This window comes from Panthera leo, chromosome B3 (assembly GCF_018350215.1).
Source record: "Panthera leo isolate Ple1 chromosome B3, P.leo_Ple1_pat1.1, whole genome shotgun sequence".
Lineage (NCBI taxonomy): Eukaryota > Metazoa > Chordata > Mammalia > Carnivora > Felidae > Panthera > Panthera leo.
This window is the reverse complement of record NC_056684.1, coordinates 27,993,189-28,019,770: the sequence shown is the minus strand read 5'-3', so window position 1 is coordinate 28,019,770 and position 26,582 is coordinate 27,993,189. Positions and strand designations below refer to the sequence as shown.

General features: G+C 38.1%; 1 protein-coding gene across 4 annotated transcripts; it reads right to left on the bottom strand.

Moving 5' to 3' along the window:
- Nucleotides 1-25,482, bottom strand: NIPA2 (NIPA magnesium transporter 2). Of its 4 annotated transcripts, none has more exons than XM_042941283.1 (7): nt 25,221-25,482; nt 24,328-24,464; nt 16,425-16,652; nt 15,048-15,104; nt 5,843-5,933; nt 4,284-4,444; nt 1-908 (listed from the first exon to the last, which is right to left on the bottom strand). In XM_042941283.1, exons 3-7 carry the CDS (start codon nt 16,561-16,563, stop codon nt 274-276), a joined length of 1,083 nt encoding a protein of 360 aa, XP_042797217.1. In that variant the 5' UTR covers nt 16,564-16,652; nt 24,328-24,464; nt 25,221-25,482; the 3' UTR covers nt 1-273. The 4 variants fall into 4 exon arrangements, with proteins under 4 accessions (XP_042797217.1, XP_042797216.1, XP_042797218.1 ...); XM_042941282.1 differs by having other exon boundaries at nt 25,256-25,482; XM_042941284.1 differs by having other exon boundaries at nt 25,270-25,482.
- Nucleotides 25,483-26,582: the final 1,100 nt, after the last annotated feature.

Below are 26,582 nucleotides of genomic sequence, written 5' to 3'. Positions count from 1 at the left end.
ACTGTCAGTGCATTTAGATTTTGGTGAAGGAAAATTTAAAATACCTCTATAATAATACAATGTTAATAGAAATTGGCCATGTACTGAGGTCATTTTAGTGAGCTACCATCATGTAAATATAAGAAAAGTAATTTCTTGGTCCAAATCAGTGAAACTTTAAAAAAGATTGTCTCTAGAGAACATTTTTTGAGAACAATGTTTTTTCAGACACATTCTGATACTCAAATTCACTTTATAACACAATTATAGATTAACCTTTTAATTACATTTTTCTTAAAAAGCTGTGAGATTTCCATTTCTTCGGGAGACATTTTCACCACTGTGTTGTTCAATTCCACAGGTTAAGTTTTCTTCATTATTACTAAGAACTTCATACATGTTAGACAGATTGCCATTCATTGCTTTTTCATCTTGTCGAAAAGACACAGGGAGACTTGCTAGAGTAAAGCTGACATCTTTAAAGGCATGCAACAAGAATATTCCCACAATGATTGTAAAGAAGCCACTCAAAGTACCAATGACATCATCAACAGGCATATCTTGCCACTCCTTAAAAAGAATGGCTGAACAAGTTAAAACTGATGCTGTAAAGAATACATAATATATTGGAGTCACAATGGAAGTGTTGAATATATCCAGAGCCCTGTTCAGGTAATTAATCTGTGTGCTTACACAGACTATAAGGCTCAGCAGCAGAATCCAGGCCAGGGGATGTCGCAGCACAGGCTTTCCAGCAAACAGCTCTTTGATAGCAATGCCCAGGCCCTTAACACAGGAGACTGAAAATGCTCCAATTACAGAGCAGATTGTTATGTACACAAGAATGTTTGTCCGTCCATGGCGAGGTCCCACCACGAAGATTAAGATCAATGACACAATGACCACAAGTGTTGCAAAGACCACAAAACCTGGAGGAGGCAAGAAGAGGCTTATTTAGTAATTGTGTAAGTATTAAAAGAAACCCCTGAGAATCCAAAACTCAATACGAAGGAGAAAAGGTGTGTCCCTAAAATAAGTACTAGATTTCTTTTGCTACCCTAGCAAAAGCACACTCATAAAAATTTAGTTAAGTGTATACACTGGAAGCACCATAACGTGCTTCATATTCACAAATTGTTATACCACTAACATTTTTAACATAGTATCTCAGGCCCCATGATAATTAGACCATAGGAAACATCAGAATGATTCACAGCCACCTATTCTAGAAGATCTTACTACTTCCTACCCACTGGAATGCTCTAATTCCAAGAATGGAAATAATCAGAAACTAGTGGAGAGAAATTATGAGATGATCTTGAACACTCAACAATTTATAGATGCTGAAAAGAACAGCAGTTATAAAGTTCATCCTAAAAGGAGTAAATTTTTTAAATATTTAGATACAATATTTAGAGACAAACACTGGGGTAAACAGCAAATCAATAAAAGAATCTGAAAAGTATTGGCAGGGTTCTCATTGAATATGGAGAACTGAACTTAGCAAACAACTGTGTAGCACCATGGGCCAGGCACTTTTCTCAGAAATTTGCACTGATTAATTCATTTAATCCTCACAACTACCCAATAATATCAATACTATCATCTGCATTTTAAGATGAGGAAATTGAGCAGTCACTCCTTAAACTCTGCTAATAAATAAGTAGTAATAGGATTCTTAAAGAAGCAAATGTACAAAAACAAGAACAGGTAAAGGAGATGACAGTAACATTATGGAAGCCAAAAAGCAGAAGATAACTCATAACTGATAAAGCATATCCACGAAAGCTGAATCCCACATCAGCAGTGATCAAAGACTAGAAGTAACTCAGTTTGCAGCACAGAACTTTCCAAAGATACAGTGTATCTCTGGAAGTGGGGTTAAGGGGAGACTGAGAAACAGGAGGCCTGGCTGAAAGTCTAGTAAATTATGATCCCAGAATCCCTGCTCAGTTCTGAACATCTGAGTGACTGTTCTTCCTGCCACAGTGAACTGGAGGACTCTGGGCCAGTTGAGTATGAAGGTACCACACTAACACAGAACTTTAGGGTAAGGTAAATGTCTATGCCATTGACTCCCCCTGTCCCACTCAACTCCCAGGACTCAGGCAGCCAAGCAGGAGGTTTTGCTGGGGATTTGACAAGCCCGACATTCAGAAGGCAGCCAAGGATCACCAGGAGAGGCACCAAAACAAACAGAAACAAACAATGATGAAATACCAGAGAAGCAACCAGAACTTGAAGCGGCAAAATTGGAGAAAAAGATAAGGTCCACACTCATCTCTCTGCTTTCTCCCTTGCAATGACTGCCAGTTCTAGAGTAGGGAGTAAGGATGGGCATAAAGGCCAGCAGAAAGTGGTGACTTGAGGCATGTGGAAGTTTCAGTAGACTAGGCAAAAATAAACCTTGGAATTTTGGGCTGCCTAAGCAGCTAGGACACAATGGACCAAGATTCCAGAAAGGAAGGAACTGAAGACAAGTGAGCCCAAATTTCTATGTGCAACTCCCCTTAAGGCATTTGTAGGCACAGAAGCTGCACGTGCCTAGGTTAGAGAAGCCAAGTGGACAGCCTGGTGAAAAAGCAAGAGAGCTGAGTGAAGAGGCCTGCAATCTTGGAATGCTAACACAGACACTGCCATTCAAAGTTCACCAAGGTGGAAGGTCCAAGTAAACATCCCAGGCTATCAGTTGAGAGAAAAGGACTTTGATCAAGAATATAAGCAAAATGGAAAGACACCAGCCCCTAAAAAGATAGAAGCAACACTTTAAGTTAAAAGTAATCTGTACTTGTATCTGCCTGACAGAAGAAATTTAGGTTCTCTCTGAAGGAATAAAACATCATTTAGAGCCTTTACACTTTTTAATATTGTATGTCCAGCATTTAACTGGAACTGCCAAAAGACAAAACTAAATGACTGAAAACAAAAGAAAAAATGGAGCCCACAAATAATCTTGACGTTGAAGTTTGCAGAAAAACTTTAAAATAACCAGGACTCTCTGAGGACTTGCTGCATACCACCATGCATGTAGTTGACCATACATATATGTGAAATGTTGAGAGGGTGAATTTTGTGTTGTGTTTTTTTGGCACACACACACACCAAAGAATAAAAGCAAGCTCTTGGAAATTAAACATGAAATAGCAGAAATAAAAAGTCAAAGAGCTGTAAGACAAAACTGAGGATATCTCCCCGGACACAGAGCTAAAAGGAAAAATGGTAAAAACAGGGAAAATATATATAAGAAAAGTCATGGTACAATCAAGGAAGTCCAATCAACAGAAGAATAAGAATTTCACAAAGAGAAAACAAAGAAAATTAAAGGACAAACTGATTTCCTAGAGTGAGATACACATTTCCAGATTTAAAAAAATCCATCAAGTATCTGGGACAATGGATAAAACTGGCCCACAGCTAGGTACATCAGTGGAAAATTTCAGATGACAAGAGCAAAGACGACATCCTGAAGGTTTCTAAAGATAAAAGATGGGTCACATATTAAAGATAAAGAATCAACTGTGTTTGATTTCTTAGCAGCAACACTGGAAGTGAGAAGACAATGAGGTCACATAGATTAAAGGCATTTTTATATATACAAAGTCTCAAAAAGTCTCATCTCTTCTGTGCCTTTCTTCTCTCCTACAACAGTGGCTCCAACCAAAATGAAGGAGTAAAACCAGGATTCAGAGCAAGAAAAAATAGAAAGTGGAGGGGATCCTCTACAATGCTGATGAAGGAAAATCTAGAATGACAAATGTGCTAGCACCCTCAAGATACCAGTCTAGACTAAGGCCAAAAGAGTCTCTGGCAGAGATTTCCAGAAGAGATGAAACTGCAGAATACCTAATGTGTTTGAAATTTCTGAGGGGAGAATTAAGACCACTGGAGAAAAGCTTCAAGATGGACTGGTATATTCACAAAAAAGTTATCAAACAATATCCTTATTAGTAAAGAAGAAATCACAATGTATCATATGTCTAAACTGGGAATAAAAGTTATGTAGTGATTATAAATAAATCACTTAAACGGAACTAAGTACATACAATAGGTAGTAGATATAACAGATGATGCCTAAAGCCAAAGAGACTAGCAGCAATATAAGCACGTTATTTATAGACAAAGAGTTAAAAGAACAAAATAAACAAGGGTTTAGGGGCTGATAGGGGAGGAAAATGACCACTATTTTTCCTAATAAGCTATGTAGAACAATTTGTCTCTTTACATGCACATAAAATTTTAGTTAAAATAAAAACTAAATAAAAAAGCAAACTAGTAAGACCGATACAGCTTTTATTATTTCTTACCTGGATCTCCTAGCTTGTGAGACATTTCATTTAGAGTCTCGATCTCCTCTTCTTTTGGAGCATGAATGACCATAACTGTAGATCCTAGAATACTTAGCAACCATCCAATTTTCCCATGAAGATTAAGTCTTTCATTTAGAAAGTATGAAGAAAGAATGGCACTAAAATGGTGGAGAGGAGTGTGGAACATTAAAATAATCACACTTTTCTCATATTTAAATATCAACACAACTCAGAATTTTAAGTTATTAAAAAACTAAAACACTGTGAACTTGTAAAGATTCTGGCTTTTAGACAAAGCTAAAATGAAAGTTTCCAGAGAAACACTGGTTTCATCATACACTAAACCAGCATAGTTACCGTATTTCCACTGTAGAAAATATGAAACTTACAATAAATGGAGCTGTGGCACAAATTTATAGCATTTTTATAGCATTTTATAGCATTTATAGCCTATGAATATAAGTCCAAACCCAAATTTTGTACTTAAAATTGGCTCAACTTTATTTATCCATACTGGTTGATGCATACTTCCTATGTGTTCGTGTAATAATTTGTCTATTAATTAAATCATCAAGTTTAAAAATTTTTTTGATGTTTATTTGATAAAGAGACAGAGCATGAATGGGGAAGGGGCAGAGAGTGAGGGAGACACAGAATCCGAAGCAGGCTCCAGGATCTGAGCTGTCAGCACAGAGCCCAACACGGGGCTCAAATCCATGAGCTGTGAGATCAAGACCTGAGCCAAAGTCGGATGCTTAACCCACTGAGCCACCCAGGTACCCCTAAGTTATCAAATTTTAATACATTATAGCCAGTTTAATCCAAATCTAAAAATGTATATAATGTAAACCTATAAATATAATGGTATAATATACAGAAAATTCAGGGTAAAAGACAATGTACCATAATATATCATTATATATTACATAGTATCTTGAAAAATTATGTAATTTACATATAATATCAATTTATATATGTATACAAACTATCTTGGGGGAGAAAAATTAAAAGAAAACTTATTAATCAACTTTGAGAATAGTAGCCCAAATCCAACTTCAACTATTAGGGGCTAAGCTAATTAGCTATTGGGGCTAAGCATTAAGATAACAGAAAAAGGACAAATCTTGGACTGCTCCTAATGAGTACCCCGAATCAGGCTTCAGAGGCACATAATCTTGCACCAAATCACTGATTTTCTGTAGTAGGTATAAAAACTGATTTATCATCAACCATCATCTATCAAAGTGTACGTGTCTCAAATGATAAATGTTCCAACAAGTCCAACTTGAAATTTTAAAAAATTGTAATAAAAGTAGAACTATCATTGGCTCTGAATACAAGCAAGAAAAGCATAGATGCATTTTCTCTCCCAAATCGACAGCATGCCTATGCACAAAAGATAACCCTTTAAAAGCAAATTAATACACAGCTTAAAAAAAGTTCTCAAGATTGTTTAAATATAAATTATTCTGAGCATGTATAATTAGATGGTACTGAATACTTCATGGACTAAAATACCGACTGCTGTTTCTACATATGAAATGTAGTGTCCTTACCTTACTAGGACGCTGAGAGCTCCTAACGGAGTCACTAGGGTGGCTGGTGCAAAGGCATATGCAGCAAAGTTGACCACCTCACCTGCTCCCACTTGGGAGATAGACAACAAAAGAAACTCAGGAACAAATCACTCAAAATGGAAATGACTGCATTTTATTTTCATTTAGAGTTGACCCATGAACTGGAGTTTAAACTTTGTCCACTTACATGTACATTTTAACCACTGTAGATGTATTCTGTATGATCTTAATATTTTCTCTAGTTTATTAAGAATACAACGTATGATACATATAACATACAAAATATATGCTAATCAACTATGTTGTTGGTTAAGCCTTCTGGTCAATAGTGCACTAATAGTAAAGTTTTTAGGGAGTCAAAAGTTATTTGTAGACTGTCAACTGCACAGGGGGTTGGTGCTACTAACTCCCATGTTGTTGAAGGGTCATACACACACACACACACACACACACACACACACACACACACACATATAATAATGTACTATTTATATATTATGTACTGTATATATATTATGTACTATTTCAATTGTATTTAGCAATTTATTTTCTCCCAGCTATTCATAAAGGTTCTTCTGTAAATTATCAACACTAAAGTTCCAACTAATTAGAAACAAATCTATAATTTTAACTGGAAGAGACCTAATTTATGCTTACAGATTTTTTAAAATAAAATTTTAATAGATACCTATATCCTATGAGAACAAACACAAATCAATTAAAAGCAGCTAAAACTGGTGTAAAAGCACTTCTCCCAAGTCTTTTTCACTAGCTTTTTCTTTTTTTAAAACCCAACTCTTATATTCGAAGGACATCCTTAGGTACCTACAATGTTCCAGATGCTGTGGTAGGATCAGGAAATGCAGCACTGAGCAAAACAAAGATACTGTTCCCCTAAAATTTACATTTTGTGAGGGAAAAAACAGGCAAAATAAAGGTCAAGTGATTAGCCCACGCAGTGTAGAAAAACAAAGTGACAGAAAGGAATGGAGTGCTGCTGAGGGCAGGATCGTGGTGCCAAACATGGGCACTCTGATAGGAAACTTTTAGACAGTCTGGTCTGAAGTAAAATATTTACCTGCAGCTATCCGGGGGGGGGGGAGAATGTCCCAGTCAGGGAGTACAGCAAAAAAAACCTCTGACTCAAGGCAATGTCTGGCATGTCTGAACAGCAAGGAAGGCAGGACGGCTCCAATAGAATGAGCAAGGGGAGAGTAGCCCAGGAGTCAGAGGTAGCCAGGGCCATATGGCACAAGTCCTTTGTGAGTCCTGACAAGGATTTCATCTAAATTGAAAGGCCACTGGGGAATCTTATGCAAGGGAAGGATGTGATCTTATAGAAAAAGATCACTCATGGCTACTGTTTTCCAAAATGGTTATACCAAATTTCACTTAGTAGAGTAACAGAGCTCCCTTTGTCCCACTTGGTGGTACTGTCAGATTTAGAAGTTTGCTAATCTGTTAATGGGGAATGGGATTATTTTATTATTCTTCCAATTTGCATTTCCCCTTTTCATGTGTTGGACAAAGGAAATCTTTTAATGGAGAAGCTGGTCAATTTTTCTTTCCTGTCTGCCAGTAAATCTATTTGTTTTCTCTTACTGATTTGAGGTAAGTTTTTATATATTTTGGATGTAAATCTTCTGTGGGTTAAAAATTGCCCTAGGCAGGAGAGTCTTTGACAAGGTGGAGGGAAGTGAATCCAGAACACAGATGGAGGGGTTAGCCTAAGCAGGAGGAGGACGTTTTTCTTTGTAACGAGAAAAAGGGATGAGAACGAAGGTAAGATTTCAGATTTGGTGTGGGAAATGGAGGGAGTTCTTAATGGCTTTTATGATCTCTCTGAAGTAGAAGGCCTACCACTATTTGAGAGTGTGGAAGCCAGTGGAGTTGGAAGAGGAAAATAGAAGGTTTAAAACAGACTCACTGATATTTCTTTTTAAGTTTATTTATTTATTTTGAGAGAGAGAGAGAGAGACAGACAGACAGACACTCCCAAGCAGGCTCTGTGCTGTCAACACAGAGCTCAAAGGGGGGAACTGTGAGATAATGACCTGAGCCAAAAATCAAGAGTCAGATGCTTAACCAACTGAGCCAGCCAAGTGCTCCTTATTTTATTTTTTAATGTATATATATTTGCAACCCCCCTCTCCCCCAAGACTGATTTTTAGGACAATTGAAACTACGCTGCATGACACCGTAACGGTTGATGTATGTCATTATACGTTTCTCTAAACCCACAGAATGTACATCAAGAGTGAACCCTAATGTAAATTATGGACTTCGGGTGATTGTTATGTGTCAGTGTAGGTTCATCAACCGTAGAAAGTGCACCACTCTGATGAGGGGTACTGATAATGGGAGAGGCTATAAATGTGTATGGGCTGGGAGCATATGGGAAATCTCTGTCCCTTCTCCTCAATACTGCTTTAAACCTAAAACTGCTCTAGGTTAACTAAACAACAACCAGAAAAAAAAAAAAAAATAAAAATTTCCCTAGGCATGTAATAGAGTGTGCTAAAAAAAAAGCCCTGGAACTGGAGGAGTTTCAGAATATTGGAAAGTCACAAGGACATGATGAAATGGAACTAGTGGCAAAGAGGTGCTATCTGGAAAAAGAGGAATGTGAAAAAATTAAGAGTTTTTATCCAAGGTAAAGCAAGTGCCGGAAGAAAACATCACAATAAAGTTAAAACAGCTAAAAGCTGAGGCAATATCAAAGAATAGCTTTGTAAATGAAATCATTTCACGAATCAAAGTTATATGAGAAAGTCCCATCAAAGGAACAAATATTGATAAGCTATTGTTTGGAATACTTTTGTATTGTTTTATATCAACCCTTTTTTCCACAGTGTTGACAATTTGATATCCATGAGATATCAACTTAATATTTAGTAATATTTTGAGTTAAATCAGCAAAATATTACAACCATTTTTTTGCCACATTCTGTAATTTGCCTTGTCATTCTTTTAAACTCTTGATAGTGCTTCCTACAACTTGCTTGAGAAATGTTATTTTTTAATTTTAATTCCAGTATAGTTAACATACAGTGTTGTTAGTTTCAGGTGTTCAATATACTGATTTGACAATTCTATACATTATTCACTGCTCATCTTTAAGTGTACTTTAAAAAATTTTTTTTATTTTTTAGAAAGAGCGCAAGCGTGGGGGAGAGGGGCAGAGGGAGAGAGAAGAGAGCCACAGACCTTCATCCCACAACTCCAGGACCATGACCTGAGCCGAAATCAAGACCAGGACGCTCAACGGACTGAACCACCCAGGCACCCCTTAAGTGTACTCTGAATACCCTTCACCTATTTCACCCATCTCTTATATGGGAGATCTTTCTTTAAATTCTTTATCCTTCAAATTCTTTAGTGTTCTCTTTCACATTTAAGTTTATAAACCACCTAAAGTTTTTATGTATGGAGATAGAAATCAAATTTTATTTTTTTCCATATGGATTGTTACAATAATATATACTGAAAAGCACATTTCTCTATTTCAATATCATCTTTGCAATAAATATACTGTTTTTGGGTTTGTTTTAGGGTTCGCCATTCTTTTCTATTGGTCTATTGTGTATTTTGGCACAGCACCATACTCAGTGTAGCTTCATAATAAATCTTAATACCTAGTAGAGTAAATCCTTTCACCTTTTCTTAAGAATATCTTTGCCTTAGGGGCACCTGGGTAGCTCAGTCGGTTAAAAAGCCTTTGGTTCAGGTCATCATCTCATAGTTCCTAAGTTTGATCCCTGCACCGGGCTCTGTGCTGACAGCTCGGAGCCTGGAGCCTGCTTTAGATTCTGTCTCTCCCTCTCTCTCTGCCCCTCCCCCGCTCACATTCTGTCTTGCAAAAATAAACATTAAAAAAAAAAAAGTATTTCTGCTTTACTTGGACTTCTGTATTACCAAATTTAAAAAAAAAATTGTTTTCTAACGTTTATTTATTTTTGAGACAGAGAGAGACAGAGCATGAACGGGGGAGGGTCAGAGAGAGAGTGAGACACAGAATCTGAAACAGGCTCCAGGCTCTGAGCTGTCAGCACCGAGCCCGACGCGGGGCTTGAACTCACAGTCTGTGAGATCATGACCTGAGCCGAAGTCAGACGCTTAACTGACTGAGCCACCCAGGCGCCCCTCAAATTTTTAAATCAACTTACCACGTAGCACATAAGCACATAGGTTTTAAAAGGAATAGCACTTAACCTGTCACTATGGAGAGGAATGTTGACTTTCCAATAAGGAATCCTTCAATCCATGAAAATAATATATCCTTGTATTTGTCTTTTTCTCAATAAGATTTCATTTTTTTCCATCAGTATCTTTCTCATCTTTTGTTAGATTTAGAATTAAATAATTCTTGTTTTTAAGAATTATATGCAAATGGCACCATTTTAACATTTCATTTTCTAATTGTTGCTGATAATACAGAAACACAGCTAAGTTTTGTATGTTGACTTTGTAACCCAACACCACTTTGCTAAATCTTAATTTTATAATTTATCTGCATATAATTTGGAATTTTTATACCCACAATCATACAATCAGTAAATAATAAGTTTATATGTTTCTTTCTATTTCCACCCCCTTGCCTTACTGCATTTATTATGAAATTCTTTCAGGATATTGAAGGAGTAACGAGAAGTCATTTGCTTGTTTCCAGTTTCAAAAAGAAAGCCTTCAATATTTCATTTTGGTGCTTATTTTGATTGTTCTGGTTTCACTGGTCTTGAAATGACTTATTTGAAATGGTTTTTTGGTTATGAATAGTTGCCGAATAAAAATTCGGTAAACTGAAATGATGCTTTTTCTGAATTTGTTAACATCATTAATTACAGTGATTGGTTTTCCAAAGTTATGCCAACTTTACCCCCCTAAAATGAATCTAGTTTGTTCATAATTTATTTAGGATTTTTGCATATATGTTCACAAATGAGACCAGACTATTTTTCCTTTCTTATACAGAGTCAAGTTTTGGTATTAGAATTATGCTAGATTTTTAAGAAGAGTAGGGGAATGTATACCGTTTTTTCTATTATTAGGAAATTACTCAATTGCAATTATTTCTTTTAAAAATAGGGGCGCCTGGGTGGCTCAGTTGGTTAAGCATCTGACTTCCGCTCAGGTCATAATCTTGCAGTCCCTGAGTTCAAGCCCCACATCGGGCTTTGTGCAGACAGCTCAGAGCCTGGAGCCTGCTTCAGATTCTGTCTTCCTCTCTCTGCCCCTCCCCTGCTTGCACTCTGTCTGTCTCAAAAATAAATATTAAAAAATTTTAAATAAATAAATATATAAATAAATAAATAAAAATGACCACAGAACTTGCCAATGAAACCATCTGGGCCCAGGGCTTAATGTATGCAAAGGTTTTAAAACTATAGACCCAACTGTACTAAGTTAGTAGAAATCTGCCTATTTTATCCAAGTTCTTATATTTACTGAGATAAAACTGTTCAAACATCCTGTTGGTATCTACAAAACTCTAGTTACATCACCAGCTATTCTGCCTTCTCTATTTCTCCATCAGTTTCAACAAAAGGTTTATCAATTTCATTTAGATCATAGACCCAAATGTTGGTTTTAATACCTTTTGTTTTCTATTTAATTTTAGCTCTTCTCTTTACTTCCTTCTACATTTTCTTCTTCTTTTTTTCTTGAACTATATGCCTCACCTTTCTTATTTTTAATTATATTTATTTAAAGCTGTAAATTTTAATTACTTCAGTAATAGTCCACAAGTTATATTTTGCATTGGGCACCAACATACTATTTTCTAATTTGAACATATTTTCTATTTTCATTCTGACTTCTTTAAACCATGGAGTACATAAGTGTATTTCTAAACTTCCACACATAGGGATTTTTATGTATTCTTTTTGTTACCGATTTCTAAGGTAATTATAATGATCTATGAAAACACTCCATTAAATCCTCTGAAAACTTTAAGACTGGCTTTATGGTCTAGCAAATAGTCCATTTGTATAAATATTCTTTCCATATGCCCTTGAAAACAATGTAGATCAATGACATGTCCAAGAAGTTTGTTAAATTTGCTCTTCAAATGTTCTATAGACTTAACAATTTTACTCTGCTTACCCTATGAGAGTGTTATATTAATATTTCACCATATGGTGTTGGATTTGTCTATTTCCCCTGTTCCTGTGTCAACTTCTGCTTTTAATATTTCAAGGCTATATTATTAAATAAAGTTAGAACTGTTAAAGCTTCCTGAGAAGTTGAACCTTTTATCTTTATGCTTTGAATTATATTTTACCTAGCATACTCTTCAATCTCAACTTTCTTCAGGTGTTTTTCCATCTTTCTCTTTCAGCCATTCTATATCCTTCTTTTACATGTGCATCTTGTAAAACACATGTAGTTAATTTTTATTTGTTTTTATAATTCCAATACAATAATCTTGTCCTGGTTTCCATTCTTAGCAGCACCTGACTCTGACCCTTATTAGCCCAATTCAAAAGTTCACTCTCTCTCCTACCTACCTGCTCTGAAGTCTGCAATTACATCTAGAGCAGAAGTGTCTTCAGCTTATTCTGAGCTTTATGACTTTCTCTGATCTTGGCTAGGTAATTCACTACATGTTGGATCTTTCATGTTTTTAAGAGTTTATATTCTATCCAACCTTTTAACTTGTTTTCAGCAAATCTTATCAGTTCATCTTCAAAACAAAATCCAGTATTCTACCACTTCTTAACATGCTCACTGCAACTCCCTTGGGTCCATACCATCACCACCTCTTACCTGATTATTTCAATAACCTCCCACCTGGTTTTCTTGCTTCTTCCCCTATGTGGTCTATTCCTCAACACAGCAGCCTGAGAGACCTTATTAAAACCTAAAGCATATCATGTCACCCCTTTGCTCAAGTCTCCAATGACTTCCCACACATTAAAGTCAGAGTCATTTCTGTGATATACAAGACCCACCCTCATTACTTCCCTGAACTTATCCCCTGCTACTTCCCCCACATTCACTCTCTTGCTGTTCTTGCCTCTTTAATGTTACCTGAGGCTTTAATAATCCAGTGCTGCATTAATAAAGCACTCCAAAATGTGGCAATTTATTTATTTATTTAAAAAAATTTTTTTAACGTTTATTTATTTTTGAGACAGAGAGAGACAGAGCATGAACGGGGGAGGGTCAGAGAGAGAGGGAGACACAGAATCTGAAACAGGCTCCAGGCTCTGAGCAGTCAGCACAGAGCCCGACGCGGGGCTCGAACTCACATACCGCGAGATCATGACCTGAGCCAAATTCGGACGCTTAACCAACTGAGCCACCCAGGAGCCCCAATGTGGCAGTTTAAAAGACAAGCCATATTTTCTAATGGTCAAGATCTCATGGTTTCTCATAACTTCTATTGGTCAAGACTTCAGAAAGGGATCAACAGGTACTTCTCACTCAGGGTTTTTCAAGAAGTTTATAGTCAAAGATATAAGCTGGGGCTGCAGTCATCTGAAGGCTGGATTTCCCTCAGTAAGCAACCCAAGCAATCAGGGCAAAGCCACAGGCTTTTGGTGACTTGGCCTCAGAAGCCACACATTACAACTTCTTTTGCATCCTATCACCACACTGGGCCAGCACTAATTCAGTGTGAGAGGATTATACAAAAGTGTAAATACCAGGCGGCAAAAATCATTCTGAGCTATCACACTTCAAAAGGTCAGGCATGCTTCACCTCATAGCCTTAATATTTAGTTTCCTCCTGCTTAAAACATTCCTCCCCCAAATATCCATATGGCTAGCCCCCTCATTTCCTTTACATCTTTTATCCATCTATCCTTCACATCCCTTCCCTATCTTACTCCTAGCAAATGTTAGCATTTGTCACTAACACACACATTTTAATTTCTTTATCTTGTTTATTATTATTTGTCTTCCATCTAGAATGTTAAGTCTTATGTGCATAAGGATTTTTCTGTTTGTTTCAACAGTTTATCTCCAGCACCTACAACACCCGGCATACAAGAAACAATATTTGTTGAATGGTCAAATCAGTCTCTTTGTTATTTCAACTGCTCTTAAACTTATAAGAACATTTACATAATTTAATCCTGAATACTTTGGAGGCTCAGTGAATTAAATATCATTTTTTATGTACTTTTTAAAAATGTTTATTTATTTTTGAGAGAGCGAGAGAGAGAGAGAGAGAGAGAGCAAGCAGAAGAGGGGCAGAGAGGGAGACACAATCTGAGGCAGGTTCCAGGCTCTGAGCTGTCAGCATAGAGCCTGAGGCAGGGCTCGAACTCAATGGGCCAGGAGATCATGACCTGAGCCAAAGTCGGACGCTTAACCGACTGAGCCACCCAGGTGCCCCTCTATGCACTTTTTTAAAGGTAATCATCAAAATAAGCATGGACACTCTTATCAAATGGATACCTGTTTTCCAATTTGGAATGAAAGTCAATGAAGGGGGAGGAATTAAAAATGGGATGTTTTCTACAATCTTTTTTTTTTTTTAAGTTAATTTATTTTGAGAGAGAGAAAGAGTGCACAAGGAGGAGTGGGGCAGAGAGAATTCCAAGCAGGCTCCACACTGTTGGAGCAGAGTCAACAATCCCACCAACTATGAGATTATAACCTGAGCTGAAAACAAGAGTCAGATGCTTAGCCAACTGAGCCACCCATGTGCCCCTCTATGATCTTTTACTATCAAATTTATCTTCTTAAACTGAGAATTTAAAAAAACACAGGTATATTAAACATGTTTTAATCAGACAGGTAAAAGAAAGTCTTCTCATTCAAATTAAACTATTAAACTGCTTGCTAAATGACTTTTACTGGCTTAAGTTTTCCTTATTTTGAGTACTGTTCATTAAAAAACAAGAATTTAAGGGGTGCCTGGGTGGCTCGGTCAGTTAAGCATTCGACTTTGGCTCAGGTCACGATCTTGTGGTTTGTGAGTTCGAGCCCCGCACTGGGCTCTGTGCTGACAGCTTGGAATCTGGAGTCTGCTTCAGATTCTGTGTCTCCCTCTCTCTCTGCCCCTCCCCTACTCACTCTGTCTCAAAAAAACCCCCAAAAAAACACTAAAAAATTTTTAAAATAAAAATGAAGAATTTAATTAGTTTTAAAATGTGCTAGTAATATGAAGCTGTACTAGTATATGCAAATATTTTAATATACAATTATATTTTCTTGAAATGTTCTCTATACATACTTGATAGCAATCCAGCCCACCACAACCATTCTTTAAGATATGCATGGCCACCTTGACCTGTGAATGAAAAAATATTTCACTTTTTGGGAAGATTATCAGACTCTTATAAATTTATGACAACTATTAGCTATGACAGATTTTAAAACATCTTATTTGTTGATGATTATTACTTTGAATAAAGGTTCCATCATGATTTCTTAGATAATATTTTTATGATTTTCTTAGAAAAGAGGATGAGGATAATGAAAATGTTACAATTTTTAGGTTTGCACTATACTACAAACCTCATTCCTTGAGTGAAGTAATTAAATTAATCCTTATATTCAGTCCATACTTCATTCTTTTGTTTCGTGAACTCAGCTTCAATAAACCAAGTAAAGAAAATGAACCAGTAAGTAGCAGTCCAGCTTCAAATGAATTAGTCTGAAAGTGGATAAGCCATATAGGTGTGGGTTAGCCCCATTTATGAGGCAGTTACCTTGGAGAAAGGGGTCTTATATTGACCATACATAAAAAGTTAAGCATTAATCACAGTCTGGGGCTGCTAGGATATTCACCCTCCTTTTCTACTTGACTTTCTTCCCAATAAAAATAATAAAACCAGGAAGCAACTGGTACTTAAGCCATTGTCCAAAAGAAAAAGCCAATGCAAATGAACTCCTTGATAAACATATCCATCATGGACAATGCAAGTACCTGTCTTAGGACAAGAATGAGGAATATACTTGTTCACGCAGTATATGCCAATACTCTCTCCTTTGCCCACTAACCTCTAATAGAGGCCACTATTTTAAGATGGTTTGATTAGCTCTGGCCATAAAGATGGCACAGGAAAGAGGGAGAAGGTGTTTTGTTTTGTTTTGTTTTGTTTTGTTTACTACCAAAGCAGGTCTTCCTGTGAGGTCAGAACCAGACTTAGAACTAAAGCAGAGACTGAGTGATGAAACACGGCCAGGATGCAACATAATGCTGTTGTGAATGTGCCAAAGTCAGAGTGGGGTTCAATCATAATGAGTATCCCCCAAGATCTTGCCTTCAGTAAGATTCTGATTCTATTCATAAACCCTCATTTCCTTCTCTGCAGAAATATCAAAATTTTAAGATAAGACTGGATGCTAATAGGGCACTGGTCCTTATTTCCACTTTGAAAGTAACTATAGGAGTGAACAGCTAGCTTATTAATGACATTGTCTCACTTTTATTTTTCTCATTACAAAGTAACTGATGTTTGATTCTCTATAAACATTTACAAGGCTTGCATAGTTCAAAGTTTCAAATATACTAACTAGGAATTAAGATGTGGTTGTCTACCATCAAGAACCTGAGTAAACAAGCATACACAGATATCATTTCACAGTCACATAGGGCATAGCCTACCTGCTCTCATGGAGCCTTTCCTGGCAAGGCGCAGAAGACCTTTTTTTTTCAAAATGAAACTCCCGCCAATGAAAATGCTGGAGCTCATAGCCAATCCCAAACCAATGTAAAAGTCATATTTTCCACGCCCCTGGATCATTTCGTTTGTTACTGAAGTTCTTTAAATCACACTGATTACAAAACAGAGAAACCGCTGGTGCTAGAGGCAGGGTTATGCAGTCTTCAAATCTAAACAATGCAAAACAAGACAAGATTTTCAGAGAATGATAGTGATAGTGCAAATGCAACTCAAAAATTTACTCCATTTCTCTTCTCATAAAGGAATATTTTCATTACTACTATTGATAATATACTTACTATTTATAATTTACCACTAATGTAATTATCTCTCTTCCAGTTATGGCAAAAGATAGGATCATGATATAAAGCCATACTAAAAAATCAAACTCATGGAATCAGGGAACAGACTGGTGGCTACCAGAGCCAGGGATAGAGGAGTGACAGATATGGGTATAACATAAAGAAGTCTGGGGGTATAATGTACAGCATGGTGACTACAGTTAAAAATACTGTGTTGTACATTTGAAAGTAACTAAGATCTTAAAAGTTCTCATCACAAGAAAAAATTTATAATTGTGTGAAGTGATAAATGTTAACTGAATTTATTGTGATCATTTTACAACATATACATATATGTAATCATTATGTTGTATACCTTAAGCTAATATAATGTTTTATGTCAGGGATAACTCAATAAAACTGAAAAAAATTATGGGAATGCAAGCTGGTGCAGCCACTCTGGAAAACAGTATGGAGGTTCCTCAAAAAACTGAAAACAGAATTACCCTACGACCCAGCAATTGCACTACTAGGCATTTATCCATGAGATACAGGTGTGCTGCCTTGAAGGGACACATGCACCCCAATGTTTATAGCAGCACTATCAACAATAGCTAAAGTATGGAAAGAGCCCAAATGTCCATCAATGGATGAATGGATAAAGATGTGGTATATATATATATATATCTATCTATCTACCACATGTATGTATACACACACACACACACACACACACACACACACACACACACACACACAAAATGGAGTATTACTTGGCAATCAAAAAGAATGAAATCTTGCCATTTGCAACTACGTGGATAGAACTGGAGGATATTATGCTAAGTGAAATTAGTCAGAGAAAGACAAAAATCGTATGACTTCACTCATTTGAGGACTTTAAGAGACAAAACAGATGAACATAAGGGAAGGGAAACAAAAATAATATAAAAATGGGGGGGACAAAACAGAAGAGACTCATAAATATGGAGAACAAACTGAGGGTTACTGGAGGGGTTGTGGGAGGGGGGATGGGCTAAATGGCTAAGGGGCACTAAGGACTCTACTCCTGAAATCATTGTTGCAGTATATGCTAACTAGTTTGGATGTAAATTTTAAAAAATAAAAAAACAAAAAAAACAGACCTCATCTGAACAGGCAGGACAGCCAGAGATTGTATACCATGTGCATGGTACTATCTATGCAAAATATGGTAGAGGAATATCTGTAGGTTAAATAAATACTGTTGAAGCAGTAAAAAAAAAAAAAAAAAAAAAAAAAAGAAAAACAATACACTAAATTTAAAAATTTAAATTAATTTTATAAACTCTAGTTTCATATTTAAATAATGGTTCCAGTCTTAGTTGACAGTCCAAAGTAACAAAACTTTGCTGTTAAGAAAAAATATTCTACAGAACGAAAATAAATCATAAATATATACAAATTTAGTTCATAAATACATTTACCAGTTTCACAACATGTCCTTTTTAAATAATCTACACAGAGAAACTCAAAATTTTCTCACCCATACAGTTTCTTCTTTGAAATCTATGTAGATATAAGCAGATGGTTATTTATTTGTTATTTAGCCTATTTGGGGGTGTGTAGAAAGAAAACAGCTTCCACATTATTTTGTTAGCAGAGGATGATCATTCTAACAGACAGATGTTTGCCACAGTGCAAGTGTGATACTGATGGACTTTTTGGAGAACATGAGGGCCATGGACCTAGAGGGCTCAAACCACAAGACCAGACAGGGAGCAGAGGCTTATCAAAGACATTTCAAATGTCACTCATGAACTCTGCTAACAAATGAACTAAAGCAAAGTGCAGAAAGTAGAGGGAAAGATATTACTCAGCAAGAAGGTTTATGATTAGTTATAACTTACTGCCAGCCCAACTTTCTGGTAGGTCTTGAGATTTTTTATCCCACAAATTAACTACTGAGTTCCAGAACTAATCTACAATTCAGTCAGGATCCTCACTCATTAACCCTTGCCCACTAGCCAACTTTTTCCATTGTTCAGGTTATGAGATTCTGGCTTTTAGCAAAAGCATCATAACTCTAACCACCTAACCCCTCAATTGCTTTATCCATTCACTCAAACGGTATTTACCAAACATAAGCATTAAGCATTATGCTAAGCTCTATGCATAAAATGGTGATAGCTAAATTTTAGTCTTCCATGGGAGACAAACAAAAGACAGTTAAATAATGGACGATAATGTTCTGTAATAATGGTAAAAAGGGGCCAAAGGGGCCAGTGTTTAGATTTGCCTGTTGAGTCACATTATGGTTCCCAGAACCCTTCATAAGAACAGTCCTTCCCAATCCATTGATTTGGGGCTTGGCTCCGTGGCTTATGCTGGCCAATGGGGGGGAAGGTGTAAGTGACAGGAGTGCCAGTTCCAAGTCTAGACCTAAAGAGGACCTTTATATTTCTGCTTGCCCCTTTGCACCCTGCCATCACCCTGTGCACAGCCAAACACAGAGTCATCCCTGCTGACTTAATGAACCATGAGTACGATCATAAATAAATGCTACATGCCACTGGGATAACTAACTTACACACCTAAACAGACTTACTACAGGTAAATATAAAATTCCCATCAGATTTTTGAAAAACCAAAACTTGTCTGCAGAAATGGGGATCAGTGGTAAAGATGGGTGGCAGGCAGACAGGGGTTCATTGTTAGAGAGAGAATAATACTTCTCTCTATTCTATGTACTATGTATGTTTGGACGTTTCCATATCAAGGTTTTTTAAAACACATGTTGCAGTGCTCAAGAGCTGCAGAGATGTCAGGAGAGAAACAACTAACAAGTCTCAAAAGCAAAGTCACCCCACAATCTAGGATAAGATAATACTGAAACATGGAAAGAACATAAGACACTCAAGTCAGGGAGGTGCTCCAAGTTTTATAAGTATCAGTCACATACAATATGGATGAGATTAGCTGTCTAATTGAAACCTTTCCAGACTGATCTTTCTCATAAGGATTTGGAGAAGTATCCCTAGTCCTCTGAATGCCACTCCTAAGGGAAGAAAATGCATCGAGAAAGGTCCAAGGCAGGGAATTTGGAAGATCCAGTCCTGCCTCTAGCTGGGTGCATGACCTTGGTTAAGTCGCCACCTTAACAGAGACACATAAGAAAAGAAAGAAGCTAAAGAATCTGTAAAGTTATTGATTTTCAAATTTCAAATAAAATAAACTACTGGTCTCTTTACGTGCCACATATTGGTAACCCCAAACTTCAACTTAACTTCAGCTTGCCTTTGGAATAATTCTGGACTGTGACAATCAGTTATGTACAGAGACATAAACATATGCAGGGAGGGGGGAGGCAGAAAATTTGGGAATAAAATGGTTAGCAGAAAGAATTACTTCTATAGACTGTACGGGCACCTCGGTGGCTCAGTGGGTTAAGCGTCATCTTTGGCTCAGGTCATGATCTCGCAGTTCATGAGTCTGAGCCCCATGCTGGGCTCTGTGCTGACAGCTCAGAACCTGGATCCTGCTTCAGATTCTGTCTCCCTCTCTCTCTGTCTCTCCCTAGCTCATGCTCTGTCTCTCTCTCTCAAAAATAAACATTAAAATATATAGAGAGAGACTATAAAAAGATTATGACAACAAAAAAAGTGTGCTTAATGGTATTCCCAGCACACTCTAAATGACTCACTTAACCATGTTTATGACCCAGTCTTCCTCACTAGACTGCCAGATGCTGGGCTCCTACAGCTTCAAAATATGTCTTAATATCGGTTTTCTCAGTGAATATAGATGAATGGAATAATTATAATTGGCCCTAAAAATAAAGCTGTATCATTTAGATCAGCTTCCTAAAATGTAACAACTGTTTTTACAGTGTATAAACTTATGAACTGTAAAAAGTTGTCAAAGTATGCTGGGAAGTGATAGTATTATATGTAAGTGAAAATGCAAAGGTAACAGTAAAAAGTCTGGGAAGATGGGAGTAAAGAAACCTAGCTACCAAACACACTTCAGCCCACTCTGCATTCCAATGAACAAGGATCACCTAATATTCATCAAAGCACCCCCTAACTTAAAATCAGCTCCTTTAACCATTATCATCATGAAGCACTGTTCTTAATTATCATTCAAATTCTACTGAGGAAGTGACTACCTAAAGTTCTCTGGTCCACAAACCTCCCTTTTAAAAGTCTGAACAAGCTGATTTATAGTTTGAATATTCTGAAATCTATAAAATATAACTTTGTTACCTGCATAGATGATACCCATAAACAAGTCAGGTTTAGCTACAGTTCCAATCCAATAGCTTCACAAATCCAAATTCAGACTTCACTTACATAAAGCTCATTTTTTAATTTTTTTATTTTAGAGAGAGACTGCAGGCACACTCACAAGCAAGTGAGAGGGACAAAGAGAAAGAGAAAGAGAAAGAAAGAGAGAGGGAGGGAGGGAGGGAGGGAGGGAGAGGGGGAGAGGGGGAGAGAGAGTACACCTTAAGCAGGCTCCATGCTTAGTGCAGAGCCTGGCGTGGAGCTCGAATTCACGAACCCGCGAGATCATGACCTGAGCCGAGGTCAGACGCTTAACTGACTAAGCCACCCAGGTGCCCCTGAAATGGATTGTTTTATTCTTGAGTATACTATGAAGTAGGGCCAGGTTTAAAGACAGCTAAACAAGAAAACTTAGTATGTTTCACTTCAACTATGTTCTCAAATCAGAGATGACAAGCTTCAGGTGATAATGTGCCCATCCTACCTCTGACAGGGACCAGGTAGAAGGTCCCACCCCATTCTCCTCTCCTCCAGCTGTTATTATTATTTATAGTGTGGTCATCTGTTCAGTAAACATGCGGAGCAGCTCTAATATGCCAGATGTTGGGGTTATAAAGATGATTTGATCACAAGTCCCTGACCTCAAGGATTCCACAGCTGAGTAAAATGATCTGAAGTGACCCATTTTAATTTTAAGCACACTTTTAAAGGCTCTTAGAATTTCCAAATTGTTCTTTCTAAAGTTTAACTTTCAAAGGTGATTTTACTTTTACGAATATTTATAACATTAACTTTCGTTAAATACAAGTTATGTTAAAAATGAAATAAATATATCTTAAAGAAAATAAAGTTTTGAAATTGGTCCACCCTCTTCTAAAACATGGAGAACATGTAAGTAACAGGAAAAGATGGGACTAGTATTCTACCATCTATAAGATAAGATGATACTAAGATTTGCTTTGCAAAATGACTAACAGTAGGCAACACAATTACCAAAGTCATATACTTTTTAAAAATATACCAACAGAAGTACATTTACAGCTTTAAACTTGTCACAGCATTTCTGACATTTCATTTCACAAAACCTTGAAAGGTATGTGGTGAGGGCCCCATGAAGAGAAAACAGGTACAGAGATGTCAAGCAACTTCTCAAGAAGTGGGTAGGTAGCAGAACTAGTGCTAGAATCCAGCCTTTTGCCTTTCCCACTGGAGTCTCCATTTAGACCCAGAGGTGGAACACAAGGAAGAAACAGCTCCAACCTGGCTGTCAGTGTAAATCATCATCTGCCCAATCTGCTCCTCCTTGTATTCTGACCATGGCTTCACCATCCTCATTACCCAAACTGGATACAAGGGCCAAGAGTACCATATGGAGTATACCTTTGTGAAATACAGCCTCATATCTCCATGGCTCTCCCAATCCTCATTCAGCTTCAACAATGATGTTATCACACTGCTCTATAAAACACATCTGTGCTATCTCATTCTGCTTAAAACCTTAGAATGGCTACCCAATGTTTACAAAAAGAAGTTCAAATTTTGTAATCCTCTAACACCTTTCACCATTTGTTCCCAACCTAACTTTTGTATCTTATTTCCCTATACTATAATTCACATACCCTATGATACACCAGAGGTCAATATACTGCTGTCATTCTTACCTACTCCTTCTCCTCCTCCATACCTTTGTTTATATTCTCCCTTCATCTTAAAAAAAAAATTATTTTTAATGTTTATTTTATTTTTGAGAGAGAGAGAGCATGAGCAGGGGAGGGGCAGAGAGGGAGACACAGAATCTGCAACAGGCTCCAGGCTCTGAGCTGTCAGCACAGAGCCTGACGCAGAGCTCGAATTCACGAACAGGCTCCAGGCTCTGAGCTGTCAGCACAGAGCCTGACGCAGAGCTCGAATTCACGAACTGTGAGATCATGACCTGAGCCGAGGTTGGACGCTTAACCTACTGAGCCACCCAGGTGCCCCTTCCCTTTCATCTTTTAAGGTGCAAACTCAAAATGCACCTCCACAATGAAGCCCTGCTTGAATTCCACAAACCAGAGAAATCAATCTTTTCTGAATTCCTTGGCCTTTAAACCTACACTTCTCTTTGGACACTTTTCTAGCCTATATTATGGTTACTTATGTATACGACTTAAATCCCCTTCATGGTGGCTCCTTGTGGACAGGTGCTTATCTCATTTACTCAACCAACAAACATTGACATGAATATATACTATGTTCTAGGAATGGGAATATAGCAGTGAATAAAACAGACCAAAACCCGGCCCTCATGGAATTTACCTTGTGTTGGAGGTAGGGCAAGACAATTAAAAAAAATAATAATAAATAATAATATTATATTGGAAGGTGGTAAACGCTATGGTCAAGGGCATTGAGGAGTTGGGTTGAGGGGATTCTATTTGAATTAGTTTGGTTAAGAGGCCCAGTGGAGAAGATAACACTGAGTAAAGCCCTGAAAGAGACAGGAAAAGAACAAAGCTGAGAAAAAATGCAAAGGCATGGAGGTATGAACTGTTATGCAGCTTTCCAGGAAAAGAAAGGCCACTGTGGCTGACACTGAGTGAACATGGGTAGGCAGGATACCACAGCAGGGTATTTTTATATAAAAGAAATATCCTGAAAACAAGTGTAATTCTTTTTTATCATTTCCCTCTAAATAGTAATAGCTACTACTTACTGAACACCTATGAAGCACTGTTCCAGGTAACTGATACACATTATTTCTAATACATACAATGAGAAGAAGGTATCTTTATCCCCACCTTACAACTAAAGAAACCAAACCTCCAAGGGGTTAAATCACATGCAGAGGACCACACAGAAAGTTATACAGTCTGAAATGGAACCTAAGTGTCTACTAGACTCTACTTCTATATGGGCTGCCCACGCTGAATGAAAACTAATATTAGAGTTCTTAATCTTTACTTCTGTTTGGTTTCCACTGATTTAACTTTTTCCAATCTCTTACTTTGCTAATTCTTTTTAAAAAGTTTTCTTTAATGTTTATTTTTAAGAGAGTGAGAGCGAGCGGGGGAAGAGCAGAGAGAGCGAGAGACAGAATCTGAAGCAGGCTCCAGGTTCTGAGCTGTCAGCACAGAGCCCGATGCAGGGCTCAAACTCTCCAACGGTGAGATCACGACCTGAGCAAAGTCAGCCAACTTAACCGACTAAGCAACCCGGCTTCCCGCTAATTATTTTTAAAAACGGTACTTATAAATACTGCAGAACCTAAATCTCCAATCCTAATTTAGCAACATCAGTTATAAATTAAAATTTTAACTTACATGTAAGTTTAATATGGTCTCTCTTATGAAAAAAAAGGCTGGAAGAGGTCAGAGATGACTTATTCACTCTCATTTCCTTGTAAATAATACTCTTTATTCTCATTTAAAGTTTTAAACCCTGGTAGAGTAGCTCCGGCCTGGAAAGAAGAAAATACATAAGTAAGCAAAAGGACTGAACAGTTACCAACAGTTTCAAAAATTTGGCTACTAGCCTCCATACTCTTTTTACTTACCAACATGAAACCTACTCAACCAAGCATAAACATAGTACTTCAACAGATAGCCTACTGCAATGAAACAAAGATCTCTACTCTCCCATCTTACTTTTACTACTAAAAAAAAAAAAAAAAAAAAAAAAAAATACTACCTAGGTATATGGTTTATAGAGAATTTCTAAAAACAGAAAACGTAGTCCTGTATTAAACGAATTGAAAAACCTAGTGAACAAATTAAAGAGACACATAAACAAAACTAAACGTATATAGAGTTTTTATGAAAAGGAAGGAGGGATTAAATGACTTTATAAAAGTTAGGAAATTAAAAGTCATGTTCAACGGCTGACTTCTAAAACTTGTTCAACGGTCAGTTAATATCTCCGCAGCAGCTGAAACAATCTAAAACTCACAACAAAACGAAAACTATGTGAATGAGCTGAATGAACTGATGCCCCGACAGGGTCAAGCCAGATTTCCATAGGATTTAATAGCAACCCAATTCGCAGTGGGATTCCTTGAGGCAGGATAAGAGGAAAAGCCCTTCCATTTCACAACACACGTGTTCCCAGGGAAGAGAAAGGCGTCCCTGAAGGGCCCCTGCCAACCCAAGACCAGCAGATTCGACCACAGCCCCTTCGCCCTTGCTTGAAAGAAAAAATTAAAAACTGGCGACCTCACCCCAACTGGAGGCCGCCCATGGTCCCCTCCACTACCTGGCCCTGGTCACCTCCGCTCACACGCCCACACAGGCCGCACGGGCCGCCCCTTCTTGAGCTCGCGCGGCCAGTGTCTTAGACGCTGTCCAGTAGGAGGTGAGAGCATCCAGGGCTGCAGCCGTGCGCGCCGCCTCCTCCATGGGGGAGCGCCGAGGGGAGCCTGCCCCGGATGACCCGCGACCGCCGCCGGGACCTAGAGCTGTAAGTAACCGAGGAGAGCCTGGGCGCGGTCGAGTGACGCAAAAGGAAGCGCGCGCACGCGCAGTGCAACGCAGCAAAGGCCCGCCCCGGCCCACCTTACTGTGGATTTCCGGTTTCTTTAGCTGGCCTTGGGCTGTGGAGAGCAAAGAGAGCGGGGCGGGATGAAGGAAGGAGTGGATGCAATATTTTGCAAAGTAGGTTCGACGACCAAGTGATTGAAGTCAAAGAACTGTGTGCTGCTTGCTTAAAATGCGAATTCCCTTACGCGGTTACCGTGTAAAGCTGCGTTTTAAGCCGACTGCCTAGCAATCCCTAGGGAAATGGTGCTCCGAGAGGGCAAGGGGCGGAGCTAGGGCTGGGCCAGGAGGCTGGAGGCGGGTCCCGGAACGCGGAGGTGCGAAACCAAGTGGTGGGGGCGGGGTTGGGCTCCAAGTGGGGCTCTTTCTTCCCGAGGGTGACCTAATCGAAACCCGTAGAGAAGGCGTTCTTTTTAGTGGTTTGGTAAAAGCGCCTCTTAAGACACTTGGAGCAGAGATGTATTTCTCATGAGATACATAGGCAACCCACTGTTAGACTGTCCCGCCTTGGCTTTCTTAGAACCCACAATCATGGTTTTCTATAAAATGGACAAAGACAGAGGGCTCATTTATAAGAGGAGGGGGCGGGATGGGGTGCGACTAGCCAGGTCGGGTTATAGGTGCCAAGGTCCTCTGGGTATGTTGTTCCTGTTTCTGAATAGATTAAAAAAAAATAACAAACTAGTATTTGAAATGTTAATCATGTAGAATGGGATTTTTTCTTTAAGTTTATTTTGAAAAAGAGACCATTGTGGAGAGCTGTGGAGAGAGAGAGCTGTGGAGGGGTGGGAAGAGAGAGAGAGAGAGATCGATCTCAAGCAGGCTCTGCACTGTCAGTGCAGAGCCTGAGGTGGGACTTGAACCCATGAACCATGGGATCAAGACCTGAGCTGAAATCAAGGGTCCCATGACCACCAACTGACCCACCCAGGTGGGGGCGGAGGGGGGGGGATTTTTTTTAAGTGAGTGCTTGTTGAACCAGAAAATGCCAAATATAATTTGCTCTTTTCAGACTAGTCTAATTGGACTACACAGCCCCTACACTC

Excerpts from the sequence above, each read along its gene's own strand:
- NIPA2 (XM_042941283.1), bottom strand. The coding sequence starts at position 16,563 with ATGATCCAGGGGCGTGGAAAATATGACTTTTACATTGGTTTGGGATTG. Across the intron at positions 5,934-15,047 it reads GTGGGCTGGATTGCTATCAA|TGGGAGCAGGTGAGGTGGTC; the intron begins GTATGTATAGAG and ends CTATCTCCCAAG. Across the intron at positions 909-4,283 it reads TCACAAGCTAGGAGATCCAG|GTTTTGTGGTCTTTGCAACA; the intron begins GTAAGAAATAAT and ends TGCCTCCTCCAG.